The sequence below is a fragment of the Buteo buteo genome, chromosome 11 (genome assembly GCF_964188355.1).
Source record: "Buteo buteo chromosome 11, bButBut1.hap1.1, whole genome shotgun sequence".
Lineage (NCBI taxonomy): Eukaryota > Metazoa > Chordata > Aves > Accipitriformes > Accipitridae > Buteo > Buteo buteo.
In genome coordinates, this window is record NC_134181.1 from 37,083,057 (window position 1) to 37,102,793 (window position 19,737).

General features: G+C 38.7%; 1 protein-coding gene across 6 annotated transcripts in view; it reads left to right on the top strand.

Moving 5' to 3' along the window:
• The window catches only part of TXNRD2 (thioredoxin reductase 2), a 45,769-nt gene extending 28,675 nt beyond the window's left edge, over positions 1-17,094 (top strand). For 2 of the 6 annotated variants that reach the window (XM_075041538.1, XM_075041537.1), the window contains 3 exons: positions 374-445; positions 2,251-2,348; positions 4,611-7,820. In XM_075041538.1, the coding sequence (XP_074897639.1) occupies positions 374-445; positions 2,251-2,348; positions 4,611-4,734 (294 nt within the window). In that variant the 3' untranslated portion in view covers positions 4,735-7,820. Of the gene's footprint in view, positions 1-373; positions 446-2,250; positions 2,349-4,403; positions 4,588-4,610; positions 7,821-7,910; positions 8,073-14,923; positions 15,129-16,911 lie in introns of those variants that run through there. The other 4 variants (XR_012652330.1, XR_012652331.1, XM_075041540.1 and 1 more) reach the window with 4 other exon arrangements.
• The last annotated feature ends 2,643 nt before the right edge of the window (positions 17,095-19,737 follow it).

The window sequence follows — 19,737 nt, forward strand, 5'->3', positions numbered from 1 at the left end:
CTTGTGGTATACATTATTATAGATATGGAAAGCCTTTGGGATTTCATTATTTTCAGTAAACAAGGTATTAAACTTTTGGGAGAAGCTTAAAGGAACAAACCTAACATTTTTAATTTGGGACACTGGTTTGAGTAATGTGATTATTTGTGATTTTTTTTTTTTTCAGTTTTTAATCTTAATGATTCTCTAAGAAACGTTTGTGTTAAACTTACTGTGCTTTCCATGTTTTTCTTTAAAATAATGAACGGGTTATAAATAAATAAATTTTTTCTATAACATAATAAATATGTTGTAGTAGTCATTAAAATACTAAATAGCAGTTTTTCACATAATAGTGCTCTCTAACACAAAATGTTATTGTTTTCCCTACCAGGTATACCATGCGTATTATAAACCTTTAGAGTTTACAGTGGCTGAAAGAGATGCAACTCAATGCTATGTGAAAGTGAGTGTTGTGAGCTTTGAACTTAAAACAAGAGACATGGTACAGCCAGGTTTAAGGAGTACTGTTTGGCAAAAAAACCTCTCAAGATGGATGAGATATTTTCTTGGTGACAGCCCGTTTCTTTAGTGTAACTTCAAATGTTTAATATTCTTTACATATCCTATTGCATCTTGAAATTGCTTTACAGATATTAGCATTTTTCAGAGCTGACATTCTGCTGATGGATACCATCTTTGAACTGCTCTTAAGGTCCTAAGAAATATTCCAAATTCTATAGAGATTAGTCTCTGCTTCCCCCAGCAAAGTTCTTAACTAGTCATATGTAATATTTGAGTTGCCATCTCTTGGGGAAAGTATGCTACTGTCAAAAAAATTAAGCCTAAGGCTTACAAAACTAGAGTAACTGTTCAGTCTTACGAAAACAAAAACCTCCTGGTTTAGACCAAAGTGTTGGCCTCTTCTCTTAGAGCAAGCCAGTTGCTTGAGCGTTGAGAAGGTTTTTGATGCACTTGCCCGTAGTACAGAATCTCAGATAAGGTGAAGTGTAGTGTTGGTAGAATATATCATAGTTTTCTTCATTCTTGTCTCTTCAATATCAGGGAACAATCTTTTTTGAATAAATGTAGTAACTTCTGTATGTCCATCACAAATTATTATGTTGTTATTGTTGTGTTATGTAAGGAATATCCATTGTCAATAGTTGCAACCAGTTTTTCTAACTATATTTTGTCACATCTGATTTGTGTGTCTTAGTAGCTTGCCTTAACTGTCCCAAGTATCGGTGCAACTAAGGTGATACTACTTCTTTTTAGCTATTCCCTTTAAATTATGTCAATGAAAGTGAATATTTGAGGGTGAAGTAGTAATAGCAGAATAGTTGTTGAATGATATTGAATATAGTCCTTACTAAACTCCCAAAACACATGAACAAACATTAAACTTGAGAGTTTCAAACTCTATTGCAAGAAGGTTTTTTCTTTAAAACTCCTCACTATTCAAAGTACCACGTCAGGATTGCTGCTGTTCCTGCAATTCCTAACGAAAGAATCCAAGCCTTTACTGAAAAGCAGAACCTATTAGATGAGTGATGATTTAATGCTTGATGGAAGGACACAGGGAGAGAATGATTTTCTTTTCATAACTATAAAGATGGTGTCCTTAAAGGAACTAAAAAGTTTTCATTAAGTTCTCTAATAAAAGTTAAGTGTGCAGTGACTCAGGCCCTCCCAGATACTTATTAACTTCATCTTTGGCTGTTTCCAAGGCTTTACTCCTTTTTAGGTTATGTGGCTGATGTGGTAAACATATCTCACCAAACATGCTGCTGTAAGTGTTTACTGACTGAATCACAACGGCACGAAATATCCTGCAATTGGTAGTGGTCATCTTTGGAAATACAGCTGATTAGCTGCTGAGAATAACTGCACAGGCTTAGGCAATTGCTAAGGTGACCATTCAGTGTCAATATAACACTATTCTGGTTACTGGACTACAGAAGGTATTTTGACAATTTCATACAAATGACAAACAACAAAGTATTCAATTTACCACAAATTATCATTGTTAGTGGCTCTCTGAAGTCTGAAAGAAATACACTAATAAAGCTTCGATTCAGGAAGGTGCTTAAGGACAAGCATAAGACCTATTGAAGTCAGTAAGACTTAAGCAAGTGTGTAAGTTCTTGGCACACTGGGAATAAACAGCTGAACTAGGATCTCAAGGCACTTCAGTTTCATTTAATTCAACTTCATGCCTTATCTTGAAATGTTCTAAGAAAAGATCGCTATGTAATGTATTGTTTTCAGATGGTGTGCTTACGAGAGAGAGAGCAACGAATACTTGGCCTTCATTTCATTGGACCAAATGCAGGCGAAGTTATTCAAGGATTTGCTCTTGGAATCAAGTAAGTACAAAAGAATGTCTCTAGCTTCTAAAGACTGCTTTTTAAGTTATTGTAAGATTATAAAAGATATCTGCCTAGTATTGGCAACACTATAAAGAATCCATGCTTTTTGTTACTTTTATGTAGCATTGCACATATTTTAACTAAAAATATTGCAGTTCTTCATTAAGATGTACTGGATTCAGTTACTGTAATACTGGATATAGTTAAGGACAACTGAGGAAAATATATTGTTGGCTTGATATAGTTAAAGCAAAAAATAAATTGTGCATTAACTGACTAATGTTAGTTTTCTCAGAGTGTAGCTTCTTTTGCATTCTATGCACAGGATAGGAAATCACCATACAGTTTTGCAAGTCACTTCTTTAAAAGGATATTTGTGCTTTTCATAAAAACCTTTCTTTACACCTGTCAAGCATTTCCTTTCCTAATCTCATCTTTAAATGTGCACAGCCATTGCTCCTCATAAGCTCAGCAAGGACTTGCATGAATTTTTGTATTTCTGGGGTATAAGCTAACAATAATATGATAAAGTAAGAAAGAAACCTCTGTAGGATGATGGGAGAGGGGAGGTACTTTTGTCTGGAGCTATCTGATAATTGCAGTAACAAACTTACCTGAGTAGGTGAACCTTGTGATCTGATCTTTTTTAATATTTTGCTGAAATATTAATATAAAAGTCCTCCCTTTGAAGGAGTAAGCAATGACTCTGGGTCCTCTCTGGTTAAATGGAGAATTCCTGCTATGCCTCATGTGCTACAATTATTTCTTACTTGCTTTTTCATTTCCCTTCTTACTGCTGATTCACATCTTCAGAAATGTTGATTTGTATATTTACATTACTAAATTATAGTTTTTAACTCCTCTTTGAAGAAAGTCGGCTGGGACACAATAAATCACCCCCAATTGTGTTGTTAGTTCATTTTCCTAAATATCATCACAATTTTATTGCAGTTTTAGTCTTACAGTTGTGAGTGACTAGCATAGATGAAAAGCAGAAAGGATTAAGAAGGCAGGACCGCAAGTATCATGTGAGGAATATCTTGGAAATCACTGATTGCAGTGTACCCTCGGTACAGATTTTCAACATGTGTTTGTAGTCCATTAATTGCCAGTGGTATAGATTCTAGAACTACATTTTTGGGGGATGTCATTGTTTTGAAGTTTTATCCAAAATAACCAATGAAAAGGAAGCACATGAAACTGGAGTGCTTTTCTGCCTTGCCTGAGGGAACTTAAAACTTTAACCACAGTAAGAGGTTTTCAGCAGGTCAGATTCTTGTATTGGTTTCTATTGTATTTCACAAATCCAGAGCTTTCAGTGTGGAACACCCGCTGCAAGAGCTGCTTTCTCCTTTGTCAAGTATTAGGCCTTGCTTCAGCCTCTCCAAAGGATGATTTTTCCATCTTCCTTCCCCACTTAGCACTCCAGTAACATCTGCACTCAGCAATGCTTTTTTGGGTGTAGGTGGGGACACCAGAAGACATCTGTGGCTTTCTTCCCTGTGTTTTTTTAGAGGGAGAGAACATTATTCCATAGAGAACTTGAAACAATTCTTAAATTTAGGGCTATTTCAGCTATTCTTACAGCATGACCTGCCAGAAATAGCAGCTCAAAGGAAAGTCATCAAGTCTAAGAATGTTATTGGACAAGTAAAGGAATCAGGCAAGTGGGATTTTAGATCAAGGGGTTTTTGGTGATTTTGTTTTGTTTTGTTTTGTTTTTTCAAATGAGTGGCTTTTTCCTCCTGCTTCTAACGTTGATAATTTCAGTGTAAGCACCACACTTTCTCTAAGATCATGCAAGAATATTCTGGTATTACTTCATTCAGCAGATTTTTTCCAGCAGTCCTAATTAAGATTTTTCTTCCTCTGTGCGTATGTGGGTGTTTTTCCGTCTGGAGTCAGAGTTAGTGAAACACACATGCATGTGCAAGAAAAGCTGAAGGTTGCAGTTTTGTCATATGTTTTTGCCATAGGCTTAGTTGTGACTTGGGGTAAATTGCTTAATTCTCTCTGTCTCAACTCTTATGACAATTCTTCCCTACCTAACAGTGTTGTGAAGCTGGGCGTTTAAATGCTGTTGTGTAAGTGCCTGAGAAATAATGGCATTGTTTGAAGAATAACTGCAACTCCTCTACCTGATAAAATGGGCAAGAGCAGAATTACTCTGATGTTTTAGGACATTCTAGCTGCTTCAGGTGAATAGTGTTTGACTTTGTGGGTCTTTTTTTTTTTTTTTTTTTTTTTTCCCTTTGTTAGATGTGGTGCTACATATCCACAACTAATGAAGACAGTTGGCATTCACCCTACCTGTGCTGAAGAAATTACCAAGTTGCACATTACAAAGCGTTCTGGCTTGGATGCAACAGTCACAGGCTGCTGAGGTTAAATACCATCCCTGGAAAGAAGGAAAAAAAGCACAAAATATTTCTGTAAAGAAAAGGGGCACTTAGAGTTGAAACAGCTTTAATGGTTCAAGTTCCAGGAATCTTCCTCATTCTCCCTGTAGACAGCTTTTTCTCACAGCCAGATAAAGAAATTGTCCTTGCACCATCACAGTTCTAAAACCAATGCAGTCCTGCTGTAACAAATCTCTCTCTTTCAAAGTGCCTGTAACTCTTCTCTTGCTGGGAGCTAGGGAATAGTAACAGTTTTATATATGTAAATACAACTGAAGCCAGTGACATCTGAGGCCATCTGCAAATTAAACAGTTGTCATTTGAGTTTCTCTGTTGGCATGACTGACTGCCAACAGAATTGTCTCACATAATGTCCATAGAGATGCTAGGAACTGGACAGGGCCTCCCTTAGGTTTGGTGATGATACTTTCTCCTAAGTAGTTGAATAGCTCATTGCTGATCCTAATCTTGAATACTGAGACTCTGTACTCACTAGTAGAAACACAATCCCAGAGTGTGTAACAATGGGTAAGCAGTCATCTTTGGGTTTTTCCCTTTAAATGTAATATGTACAGGAATTAAATAGAAAATCACTTATCACTGAAGCTGTGCTGCTACTGGATGAATCCCAATGGATTAATCAGTGGCAGCCTGGTTGTAACATTATGGTGATGGCTGAGAACAAATGAGCTCAGAGGTGCTGAAGAAAGAGTTGAATTTTATGGTGACTTCTTTGCCTACTCTTGAAATTTCAGTTCAAATTAAATTGACACATCTCACAACTTACTGCTTGAACATCATATATTAAGTGAGGCTGACAAGTAGAATCAAACCCAGTAATAATCCAACTCATGCAGCATTTTCTCTTTTACAGAATGTGGAAGTCTGACTGACACAGTGATATATTTTGTTGATTTCTTGTTAAGATTTTCTCACTGATGAGCCAGTTACTACATCTGAATGGATTTAGGTCTGGCTTATTTTACTGAAGGGAACTATATTAAACAGTGATCTAGAGAAGAAATGTCCTGCTCAGAACAAAGATAGAAAATAATTATCTGCCAACTTTTTTTTTTTTTTTTTTTTTTTAGTATTGGCCATTGGAAGCATTAATCTGTTGCAAATTTCTGCTTATTTTCCTGCTATCCAGAAGGGGGAGATGCTGGCTAATTTGTGGCAATAAAGAAACAGAAATCTGATAGTGAAGCTTCTTTTGCGGAACCCTGTTAAATAGGTAGCCTGACAAAGGCAAACACAAAATAAACTGCACTGAATTTCAATCCAGGATGCAGTTGCCAACATTTTGATACGCATAGTCACATAGTTTCTTGCACCCTTTACAGTAGAATAGCGCATGTAGGAAAAGATCAGCTTGAGGTGAAACAAAATGTATCCTTTTTGCAGTTAATTTATATCCGTGTTTTTGTGTGTGGAATTTGATATTTTCATAGCTCTCCTGCTTGTTGCACAGTTTAGAAGAATAGTCTGATGATCATGTATATCTGCTATTTTTAATTTGATTGCTATTTCACTGCTGCAGCATGCAAGACAGACAATTGGTTTATTTCTAGTGTGAAATCTTTTTTACCATGAGAATTGTACCTGTCACAGAAACTTTTAGACAAAATGTGATCAGAGCTTCCTTCTAAAATATGATGTAATAGCATTTATCACACTCTCATTGATACTAGAATACTCCATTTTCAAAGATTTGTTCTGACTTAAACATCAACAAAAGAAATCTTAAATGCTTTCTTTACAAAGTTTCCTGACTTTTGGTCCATATTTCTGGTCCGTAAAAGAGGAAGGAGTGATACAGTTTGACTGCAAGTATTATTCCCTATCAGATCTGCTGATGCCATTTTTCATCTGTGAAGTCACCCATAAGCTTGTAGTTGAAAAGAAATACTTTGAGTGGAAGTGTAGTTAAAACACTGCCTGAATATTGCAACTGCCTTTAGAAGAAATGAAAGAAAACTTTTTATCTGTATATAAATGTGTGCATACCTGCACATTCAGAAGTTCCTGTTTCCTTTAATAAAGGTCTTACGACCTTATTAAAGGTCTTATGACTTTATTAAAGTATGAGTGTGATACAATCAAAAACACTACTAGATTTTCTGAGCTGTTTACACAAAAAATGTTCATAGTAAGTTAGGGGGTTTTTTAATGTTTTGCTTAATATTTCAAAACATTGAGATACTGAGCATCTCAGTCTACAGAGGTTTTGCTGTTAGAAACACCGCACTTCCAAATAAACTGTGCTGTGTATGCATGCAAGATTTTTTTTCCCTAGTGATTACCTATTACAGTTCATTTGTACCCATAACTGAAAACATTGATGCTTAGCGATGTGAAAGTTGCTTCTTTTCTCTGTCCTACCAATGTATCCAGCAGACTGAGTTGTCTGCCCCTACAGACAAATCAACGGAAAGATGAGTTAATTTCCTTCATCATAAAGTTCAAAATAATGATTTCGGACAACAAGTAAAGAGATCTCAAGGAATCCGTGTCCTCAGTGTATATGGAGTGTGAAACTAAGGCATGTCATTGTTCTCAGAAGTAATAGAACTCTCTTGGTTTTAGAATTGCTGAGTGGACTGCATTAAAATTGATCCTGTATCTTGAACAGCAGCCTAGTTCTATTCCTTATTCAGTGGAAAATGTTGTTGCCCCCCTGAAGTAAAACTAAACGTACATTCACACCTATGTAACCCTAATGTCAGAATGAACATCAAGACAGAATAATGACAGCTACTGTGATTGTGCTTTTTTTCCTGAAGGATTCGTCAGGGATGGTACTTAAGAATTATTTTTAAAAGCCTGACTAATGTAAATTGAAATGACTGATGTACCCTGCAAATTACTGATTATATGTGAAAATGTAAAAAAATAAAAAATAAATAAATTTAGTCAGGCTTCTCCTCAGGATGCCAGCTGATGAGGGCTTGTTTGTCAAACCACACCATGGTGCAAACAAGTCTGAGCATTGCTGGGTCCCTCGTATGTATGATCCCAATATTTATTGTGTTGTGAATTAATGAATTAATAAAGTTCTTTTTCTAGTAAATGTTTGATTGTGTTTGTGTAATTTTGTATGTATGGCTTCTACTTACAAAATATTTCCTTTTTGATCTTAATGCTGTTTCTTTTGGTTGAGGTATGTGTTAAGGAGACGAAGAATTAGACAGACTCAGACTTTTTAATGAGGAAATGTTGATACCTCTGTGTCTCTGATGAGTAAACTGAATAACCATGGAGATTATTCCAGGCTGGATGACCTTCTTATTTTAAATTTAAATTAAGAGAACCTCTAGACTTGGTAAGTATGGTTTCAAATACTCTCCTGTTTATTCCAGCTAATGAGGTCTAACAGGTATTTTCACAGTCCATATGTGTTGACATGCTTCTTGAAGACTCGTCAAGAGTAAACTCCCTTGAAATACAGTGCAGTGAGAGTATTATACAGGGCTAGACTATTCTACATTAGCTATTCATTTTGGGTTTTAAACTAGAATGTGTAGTGGAAAAAATGCATTGCACAAAGCCAATTAGTAGCTGTGGGTACTGGTAGGTAAAAATGTTGGAAAATGAATTAGGAAATTACTAACAAAATATATTTAGAAACTTCTCTGTCAGAAAAGAAAGGGACTACATTGTTTGAATTTATCTCAATTTTCTTTTATTTCTTTAAATCCACTTATTTTGATGAGAAGTTCACATTAAGTCAGGGAATGCTGAGTTTCTAAAACAGGCTAGTTTAATATTACCTCAATATATGACCTGGATTTGATGCTGAGAAGGAATATTGACTTTATTGTATTTAAAGGTATTTTTACTTCTGCATTTTTAATCTGTATTAATTTCCTGGAATACTTCATTGCAAGTTCTAACTAATTAGGATAGCTATGAACAGTGGCTAAAAAAGGCAATAAGGTAAGCATAATTCTTGATGTTTTTTTCTCCTTATTTTCATACACCACTTAATCCTGAAGCAGATAAGAATAACAGACAAGCATATAGACAATAATCTTTATAAATTAGGAAATGAATATACTGCATTATTTATATTATACCTAATGATAGTTTGTTCTCAATGCTAAGGTATTATGTGCAATTAAGTTTTGCCTTTTCCCATTTATGCATGCACTGTATATCGTTATACCTACTGGAAAATCTTTCTACAGTTTAGATCATTCCAGACCAGGAGCTGGAAAGGCTATTTCAGTACAGCAGATATACTTTTTTGCTAGCACAGTTATTCTGATAAAAACATAGATGCCACAGGGCAATGTATTTCTAAGCAAAACAGTTGCACATTGTACAGACTTTTCAGTTTGAAGGCTTCTCTTCAGAGGCTAATGCCTATCCAAAAAAGTAGGCAATTTTGTGCCCATATAAATTGCCATTTGTCTAAATCCCAGTGAAATCAATGTACTCAAAGTTAATGTTAGCCATTAATTTCAGTGGGATGCAAGTATGTGTCTTAAGTGCTTTGTTAAACAGGAATCAATATAAGGATATGCCAAAATGTCTTTCATTATTACAGTTGGGGAACAGACTGCAATTATGATTCAAAACATAAAAGGTACAATAGACATCTATGATTAGGCAATGAAATATGCCTTTAATAAGCATAGTGCAGACAGTTTGTTTTGCAATAAGTAAACTTGTATAAAATTCATTGACTTTTTCATTCTTTCAGATCTGTGTGCTCTCTTTTAAGAGAGATTTTTTTAGTTTTATGCACAAAGTTTTCCTGATGTTCTTCCAGCAGAAAGGCTGGGTTTGCATGCATTTATTCTAGTGCCAAACTTGAATTTTACTGGGACAAGAGGAAACAGCAGAGCAGACTTTTTTTTTTCCAGGACAGCATGCAACAGATAAGGTGTAATTACTCTAACTGATTTTTTTAAAATGGAATATTTCTGTCCACTACATGTCAAAGAGCTAATTATGTTTCTGTTGTGGCACTCAAAGTCAATATTGTCAGCTCTTCTTAGTTCTAATCCTCTACATTGAGTTTTGATGGGCCAGGTGAAATATCCCCTTCAGCACCTTACTGCAATTCTTGTCAATCATCTTGCCATGAAAAACATGCGTATTACAAAGGCTTTGGCAACACTGCATCTGATTTCAGTCTTTAATCTTATATGCACCTTAAGAAAACACCATTCCAACTACTGATGTTCTGTTTGGGACATGAATGGGATCCTATTTGCTGTGGGAAACAAAAGAAATCCATCTAATCTTTAATGGATATAATAGAACTCTTTGGCCGTTGCAGTACAAAGGCTTAGTACTAAACCATGGATCTAGGAAGAAAACAATTAGGATGGTGAACTGGTGCAGAAATGTGAATAAGTAAGAAAATGCATATTTATCTATTCATCATGTAATTGTAAAATACCGCATTTCAAGCACTGTTGGACTTAAGAGACTTTTTTTGTAACCCGTAGACTTTCTTTGCAAGTAGTGCTGTTCACTGAAGTCCATTTCTAAGCATGGTACTGTGTGTGCCATTTTTTTTGCTGTTTCTTATAGACAAGATCTAGCACATCCAAAGTCTTCTGGTCCTACAATGGAAAATTAACATCATCCCTAAGAAGCTGGAATATAAACTAATAAGGCAGGTTTCCAGAATCTGATTGCATCAGTCAGAAAGATAGAGTATGAAGAGAAAAGTAGATATTCCCTGGGGGGTAGTGTGAAATGGAGACCAGTCTTGTTTGAACAAGGTGCTTTGCATTGTTAGCTATGTAGAGGTATTGGGAGTTGCAGCCTGTCAGAACCAGCACCTCCAAGGAGGGGGTGGGGGGAAATTTTTCCAGGTAAAAGTCTCAGCAGTTTGTGGTAGAGTATGTCCAATATACTAATACAATAATATAAGGAAACCCTTTATACTCCATGAAAGAAGAACCATACAGATACTCACCTGTTCTGCACTTCCTCCCCCATTTTCCTTCAGATCATATGAAGACCAGAAAGACTATTGGTTTTTTTCCATCCTTCTTCCCTCTACTTTAAAGCAACATGGGAATCACGCTTGTTCTTCCTTGTTTCGGCATGAAACCGAACAGCAAGATCCCTTTTCTTAAATCTTTCACGAGGAGACTTCTTTTTCCCAAGGCTGTGTGAGGAGTTAGAATTAGCTAGGTAGTAACATAACTCAAATCTAAAACAAAAGGACTATAGATACCTGCTTAGGCTTTGTCTATTAGAATATTACATAACTCCAGCAAAATAAGATACTCAAGGGAAAGAAAACAGTGAAAAAAGACAGCTTTTAGGCTTTAACAAAAATCAAGAAAATAAATAAATGGTCCCTTCTTTGCAGGCTCCCTGTGAAACAAGGCCCAAATATGTTATTCCATGGTGTACTCCTAACAAAACAGTCAGAATTGAAAGCTTGTTTTATTTTTATCCCTTACTAATGTGTGAATGAACTGCAATGCAGCCAACCAATATTCTCTTCGCACTGTGTCAGAGCAGCAGGTTATGTAGCAGCTTTTAGCTTTATGCAGGAGGTTGAGCTGTTGTACATGACGCCTTAGTTTGTAACGCAATTAGTGATGCACAGCAATCTTTATTTAAACACCTTTGTTCAACAGGGACAAAGGATTGAGCTTTGGCATTTTTATTTAATCTTGATAATCTTCCTTTTTGCCTCTCTCTCAAAGGATCAAGAGGAAGTGCATTAATTTTCAACTTCACACGAAGGCAAGTTGTACAAACACAGCTGAAAACATCAGGAAAGCCAGGCATTTTCCTTAGAGAAATGGAGTCAACTAGTGTTCTGCTGGCAAGAGACTCCTGAATAATTGGGAAGGTGTTGTTAGGCACAGTAGTTTGGGCAACAGGGTGTTGATACTGTGATAGCCATGTTCAGTTTGGCTAGCATAGATGAATGATTCCCATAATGTAGAAAGCAGAGATTATTAACCATATAACAGGAAGCAATTTAAAGAATACAGGCTGCTTTGGAAACTGAAGAAATGGCTCTCAGATTGTCAGGGGATTTTTTTTTTTTTAACTGATTTAAATTCCACCAGACTGGGATCTAATTGAATCATGGAGCGCTTTTGATTTTTCCTCTGCAGTTTTCATTGAGTTTATTTCTTAAACAATATTTCAAACACAGGAAAATTAAGGAGAATTCTTGTGACGCTTCAGACTTTGCTTGCGTTGATTTCTGGCCTTGTTCATTCTACATGTGTCCAGGATACCTTGAAGTTTCAGGTCAGGACGTTGGTTCTTTCCCTTAATTAGGGATTTAATTGTATTATTCTTTGCTTCTGAAATCTTTCTTGCTCCGCTTTTTTGCAAGATGCTCATTCTGTTTTACTTAGCTACTTCTAGCCCTACGTAAGTGTTAATAAGTGAATTCCCTTTGGATGGGTAAGAGTCCAATGTATTCATAAGAGCATTTCAGGATTTTCTGCTTTCATCTTCCTTTAACTCCCCCGTACTTTCCAAATCTGGAAATGCCACAGCTCCACAGGAGGCAGTTCTAAATAAGTCCTGTCTTTAGCTGTGGTATAGTCCCCGTTGAAGAATAAGAAACCAACCGTTTGTGAGTGTTTACAGCTGGACCTTCTGAAGGGCATCATCTTTCCTTAGTGACAAAATGCATCAGATTCACAAGCTGTGACAACAGCACCTCAGGGTTTCCGTGACAGTGGCAAAGTGGAACATCTGGTGAAATCTGCTTGTGAAATACAAGGCTGCCTTCTCTGTCACTGTGGTTACTGAGAGCAATAAGGTCTTGCTTTTTTTTTTTGTATCGAGTAGCAAATTCTCAAAGTGCAGAAAGCTACCCTAGAGATTGTCAATGTGTGGGGCTTAAACATCCTTGTGAGGCCACCTCATTGTCTTATGTTCTAGTTCTGGAAGTCCTAATATTTCGCAGGTTCACTAATTGGGCGAACATTTGCTTTAAGCTATTGAGTTGATGCCTAAGAACAGCAGAGGGGAGTGCTCACTTGGATCTATGTTATTGATTGAAGCACTCTCCCTCACTGTACTTCAGTGAAGTGTAGCCAAGAACAACAAGATAAGAATTAATGTAAGTGACAAGGGAGTTTCTCAGACTGTGCCGGTGCACATTAGCCTGGCTGAAGAGAAAAAGAAGCTAATACTTGAGCCTTTTGAGTTGCGAAGGGTCTGGTCAGCCCTTGAAGGGGAAGCACATGAATGGCCTGGTTGTCATCGCATTTTATTTTTCCTCCAACTTTGACTAATGGTGCATTTCCTCTGGCCTCCCACGGGCCATCCGTGGCTGACTTGCTTTGTCACTCTTCACGTCTAGTCGCTGCCTTTACTGTCCACACTGTTCCCATGGCAGGAACCCGGTGTCCTCTAAAAAAACGCACAGGCACAAACCATCTGTCATTCTTCCCACTCCTCTTTCAAGTGACCACTTCCCATATTGTGTGGCCTTGCAGACTGAAAGCAGTCTGCCTCCCCCCTGCATGCCTGGGGTACATGCCAACTCTCTCCCTGCTTGATAAGGGACCTCCCAATATTCTGCCTGTAAAAATACTAATGGGCATCTCCCTGTTGATAACTAGCTCTGCCTTTTTATTGTGTTCATGGAGTGATAAGTTGTCTGGATCAACAAGGAGTTGTCCCTTTTGCCACTTCGCAGGCAAAGTTATTAGGGTCAAATTAGGTGTGAGTTGTGAAATTAATCATTGCAACCACAAATAATTTGTAGTGTGCTATGGACAAAGGAAAAAAAGAAGCTGGAGAGTAGAAGGGGAAATTATTGTAGGGCACAAAGAACCAAAGTGATTGGGAAGGAGGGAGGAGAGAATGGCTGGCAATGCTGTACAGGATGTTGAGGTAGGACTGTAGGCTGTGCTCGATTTGTTCTCCTGCACCTGTAGACTGTGAAATTGTAGAACAAGGTAGTTCTTTAATGTAATTTTAGATTCCTAATTAATCCACGCCCAAGGTGTCTTAGGGAGAGGAAGACACCTGATTTTACACCAGAAATAGTGCTTTTATGCATATGTTAGTTGATGCTATTTCTTGCACATCTCTAGATGTGGCCCCACCAGAAGCATGGTCATAGGGCTTGTAATAGTTAGGTACTCTAGGAAAATTTGCAGCTATGGTGATTGATGCAGACCAAGCTGTGCCTAAGCTGCATCTGTCAAGTTGTCAACATTGATAGTGTAATTAGATACACTTTTATCTATAAAAATTATAAAAAAATAATCATACACTTTTTTTTTACGTGTAGTAAAAAACTGGGAGCAATTTTGGTTTTTTTTCAAGTACTGGCTTGTGAAAGATGTCAAAATCTGAATCACAAAATCTGAATTACGTGGATCTAGTCTCTGCTGGAAATGAAGTCCAACAGATTGAAATTATAGCTGGGATTTCTAAGCTAAAAATCCAGTCCATCCGTCTGAGGCAGCACTTGACAATACGTGTATCACCTATGTCTAGGAATGGTGTCCTCTGAATCATGCCTTTTCCTACAGCATAGCTTAGACTCACTGCTTGGGGACACAGCTTTTTGGGTCAGTGGTTGCCACGGCTGCACTCACAGCTGTATTTAAGAGAGTTGATAGAAGAAAGCAATGTAGGTAAACCTTCAGTTTATGTATATAAACAGTGTAACTGGCATGACCATGTTTTTCCAAAACCATTAACCAAGCTTGGGAGAAGGAAGATGCAACTCAGAGGTCAAACTTATGAAAGCAAAGCCTGTTTGACACACCGAGAGCTCTCTGTAAATTTGGTTCTAACTTCAGAAACTGGGGAGCTGTGAGGGGAGGATGGGAAGAGAAGATAGCGCAACACCCGCTGAAAAGCTTCCATTTTGTTTTCTGGGGTGAGAAGTCTGAATTTTGTGCCTAAAATACAAAGCTGAAGGTGTGCTGGATTTACTTGGAAATGCTGCAAAGCTATTCTCATTTCCTGTAACTATTGCAAGGTTGGCCTTTTTCCATGGCTAAGCCCCAGTTCTTAGCTAGCCAGAATGAAGTGGCAGAAGAAATTCACACTCTCTTTCATCTCACTGTGTATCTAGGAAGGCAAGAACCAAGACTTTGAACCATTAATTCCTAAGTCTGTGGCTTGATTTGCTGCAGTAGAAACTGTTTTAAGGGTTTTGTCTTCTCTTACCAAAGCTACTTGTTAATTGCATCTTCTTTTGTCTAGCCACTGCCACAAGGAATGACTGCCTTCTGTGCTGATGAGAGATCTACCCCTCTGTTATCAGACACTGCTCTTTTGCCATCTCAGTTTCATAACAATTGCCTCTGCCTGGGAGCCAGTGGAGCATCCGTGTTGGGCAAAGCAGTTCTCCAAGGAGAAGGAGGATGGATGATGGAGTGATTCCCTTCAACATGGCTGGGGCACTGAGGTTGTGTTAATTTTTTATCCCTGCCATATTCCCCCTTTCCCTGCTCTGAATTCTAAAATTGAATCATGGCATTGCTGTATGAACAACACACACAGACAATGCTGTAGTAACTTGAAAAAGCATATTTTATGGCACTGCTATGCATCACTTTTGTCAAAATTGTCAGGAAAGAGGTAATTGCTACAGGTGGCAGAGGCTGCCGGATGACCATCAGAGGGTACGTAGAGAATAAATTTGACTGTCTCTGCCAAATTTCTAGTGTTTACACCAGCAATACTGCTTCCTTTTCTCTCACTACTGTCATATATGGCATTTTGCTACAGCTTGCATATTGGCCTCCCTCCTGTGCTCAAGGAAGAAGCAGGTCTGGCACTCATACTGTGTTGAGGTTCTGAGTGGCCCTAGGGGATGGGTTTGCAGTTATGCAGTTATACTGGCACAAAACTGGAGAAGTTGTACCAGCACAAAGCAAAGTTTGTCTGGAAGCAGCTTGCTCTGGAAAGTGTCTGCAAGCAGTACAGATGTCCTCACGGAGGTGGGTTCTCAGGACTGGATCTCAGCTGTATTGAGAATCAGCTTTCTATTCACGTACTTCCCTGAAATATTCTCTAATAGTTGATTTGAACAGTCTTAGGAGAGATCAAATTTCTAGTTTGGGATTCCCTTTATACATCTCTCATTAATACAGGGATTCTCCACAATCAGGGACCAGCACCGCAGAACAGCTGGATCCATTTTGGCTTGACAAGGGGCATGGGCATTTCTTTATATATATTTATGGCTCTCATGAACATTCAGAATGCTTTTTATAAATATTAAAAATAATCAAGGGTTCTGGAAAGAATTCATATTGCATTGCCATCATCTGCAGGAGTTCCTCCATCTTCCTCTAGAATATGTATTTCTGGCTGACACTGTGAACTAACTGGTCCAGTCTGGGAATTTCTAGCTACAGCTAGAGGAAAAGGGAGGCTGTGAAGGGAATTGGTATCTCTTGATCATCAGAGAGAGCAAATATAATACAGGCGGCAGCCTGGCTGCCCCTGGAGCGAGTCAGAAGTAAGAAGCTTGCAAAGAGGCACCTCAGAAAGCTCCCCAGAGTTTTGTTCTGCCTGCTGCACCCGCTGTGGTTACTTGGTAGGTTACTTGCCCTGCTTGTCCTGAGGTAGCTAAAGTTGGAGCATATGTTTTGCATTTAGAGCTTGGAGGATGCCCAGATCCGACTTGGCATGCTGTCTGCACTGGGCATCAGCAGCACAGATGTGGAAACCACAAACCCTATTAATATGAGCCTAGAGTAAAAACTCAAATAAGCTTATAAATAAAACCAGACTTGCAGATTATTTGTTTCCATATTAGTCTATAATAGACCCTACTCAATATGTTTGTTTTATTTGGTTTGGTGACCGACATAGGTATTTATATTTCCAATAAAAATTTAAATCAAAATACAACAAAGTAAGCTTAAATTATTTGTGCAGAAGATGATTGCAACTGTCTGAAGCATGTAATTCCTTACATGAAATGTTAGCCTGCTTTGAACAGAGATGTGACAAACTCCTCAGTATCTATTTTACCATTCCATCATAGCTCCAAATCTTACATTTATGTATTAAAATGAACTTCTAAATGCCCTCTAATCCCCAACGAACAATCCAGAGGTGTTGGATGGTTTGATGGGTCTAATTCTTGGTGTAAGCACCATCTGTGTGATCTTGGGTGAGACACTAAATGATCCGCATGTCTTAGCTTAAAGTGGTGACTGTCCTTTTTCCCCTGCCAGTCTCCTGCTGAGCTCTGGGCATGCTTGAGGACCTCTAGCACTCCTTTCCAGTGCGACTTCAGCTGCTCCAGTGCAGGTCGTGAAACCATCCAGAGAAAAGAGTTCCAAAGAACCATCTGAGAAGATTCTTCAACAGTCCTGAAAGACGTTTTACCCAGTGGAGAGGATCTCTTCCTGGGAATTGCTGGCCCTTTATCCAAGGTGAGATTGCCTTGATTCAGCTCCATTTAAGCACAGCTGCACTAGAAAAATCTATGGTTCAGCAGCAGTAGAGCTTCTAGTTTATTTTGCCTGTACTATGACACTTAGGATGGGACACCTGCACAAAGCCTGACAAGCCTTTGAAGTGAGACTTGTACTAAGGCCTTGTACACATCTGTGGTAAGTAGTATCTACAAGTGATCAATTAGGCCTACCTAGCTTTCAGACCATGCCAAGGTGACATAACTGGAATTGTGCTTCTCTCCCCTAGACCTCTTAAATAAACAATAGAGGGAAATAGGCACTTCCACATGCTGGTTTGGATCTCACGTAGGCTATCAAGGGAGCATGCAGTTCTTGCATCCTAGTGGGATGAACCTGAGCCTTGGATAAGTATTTGCAGTGACTTTTTTGTGCTAGTGAGGCTCTAAGACAAATGAATAAACAAACAGTGCTCTCTTCCCAACTTCGCCTTGCAAAAACATAAGGGAAAAAACTCGCACACCCTTTCTTAGGCTGTCAATGCCAGAGGAAAGACACCAGCAGTTATTCCATTCAAATGTCCATTTTTTCTTTCCAATTGTTTCTCTGCGTTCCTTTTCTATTTTTTTCCCCTTTTCAGCTGTTTGAGCGATGGCCTGTTCTTATGAAACAAGTTTTCAGCTTCACAATGGTCCTGACTTCTCATTGTTTGAAAGGCAAGAGGGTCACTCAGAGTAAACTCTCTTGTGCTAGATAGTGTTTTTCCACATGGAAATGTTGGAGGGCCACTCTGTGCTGTCAGCCCAGAAAGGCCAGAAGATGCCTTCAGACTCCCCAGGTGCCTCTGTGTTTGTTTTCTAATGTTATTGCACATACAGTATCATTCATATTATGTCCAAAGCTTGTCTTTTTAAACAGAGTCAATACATTTAACCTATTAGTCAGCCACAGGGAAAAAGGAAAGGGCTAAGTCAACACTGTAAGGAATTAACCCTTTCCATTGCCCAGAGAAGAAATTGAAGATGATACAACCCCTTAAATTGCAAAAGGGGCTTGATTGTTTTCTCTCACAAAGTAGTGGAAATAATTCCTCTCACTTTGGCACTCAGATGTAAAATGCAACAGCCTGTGTGCTGCAGGAATCAGAAAAGACTGGTGACTTACAAGACATCATTTTCTTTCCTGTGGTACATGCCATTGAAGGTCAGGAAATTTCCCTCCCACCCACCTTTTTCTTTTTTTGAATCTCCATTTCCCTGTGGGCTGCCTCAGGTATTGGGCTAGGCTTGGCATGTAGACACAATTAGAAATATAGGCGAGACTGCATGGAGCAAAGTGTCCAAGTGCTGAGTGAGTGCCCAATGGGCCGTAGCAAAATGCACAACCAAGTCAAAGAAAAATGGAAAATATTTCATAAAATTCATCTTTGCATCCCTTTTTCCTCTCTTGATATATGGCCCCTTATTCACAGCTGCCGGGCCCTGGCCCGTGTATAAATATGTCAGTGCACCAATGAGACGGAACATGGTCACAGAAATGCCGGCGGCTGTTCCCAGATAAAACGCTGAGCTGGAGCCGAGGCGTTTATTGTAAATAAAGATCAAGGCAAAGCAGCAACATTTCTGTTCAACTCAAGCCTGCCAAGGTTGCTAGTCCAGCTCCTTTCACGACTACCATATGTCCACATGGATTTCCCTTTCCAGAAAGTGACATGTTACTCTTCTGACAGCTCTGAAGCCATTGCAAGTTCCTCAATACTTTCCATGTGTTGCTTTACAATAACCTGGAAACACTGGTGGCAGATGGGGCAATGGGTGCATGTGTGGGCATGGAGGGGAGAGGTAGACTTTCAACTGTTCGGCCCTAATACTGCTGTACTTTAACAGTGACTTTGTGGGGCCTGGGACACATTAATGCTTTTTTTGGTTCTGCTCAGTAGAGGGCACTGGATCCTATAAACAGGAATTGATACAGCGAAGCACAAAGGGCCCGATAGCTTTAGCAGATCGACTAATCTTTTTTCTTCTGGATACTGGTGGTGTGGAAGAGAAGTCTGCGGCTCTGGCAGCTGCATGCCGATTGACTGAGAGACGACCATGGCATGTGTTAGCAGGTGATAAACTTGTGTCTTTTACATATAATTTTTATTTTAATTAAAGTGGTAGCTACAAAAATCAGTCATCTGGAAATCAGGTTGGCTCAAGTACTAGCCATCTGGCATCCTTCTGAACAGCAACACCAGTCAGCTGACACAACTTGGGGGAGATGCAAGCACCTACAAACTAGAGCCTGAACAGCCAGGCTCGGTGGAAACTGGCTGAATTCTGGAGGCTTGTTCCTGCAGTCCACAGGGGAACTACAGGAGTGGTCTGAGGGGAGTTCGCTGAATCAGGGAGTTTAGCCTTCTTTGTAGCCCTTGATCCAAAGTCCCCACAATTTCACTACAAAGTTATCATTTTTTCCAATGAGTTTGTTTTGTTCTCAGCAATACCCACAAACAATGCGCTCTCAATCCGCTCCGCTCTCCCTCTTTCGTCACTGAGTTCTGTTTGCTGTCTGCTGGGGTTTGCATTTTCCTCGCTCATGGCTCAGATGAGCTGTAAGCCAAAGGGACTAACAAAAAAATATTAGGAATGTAGTTTT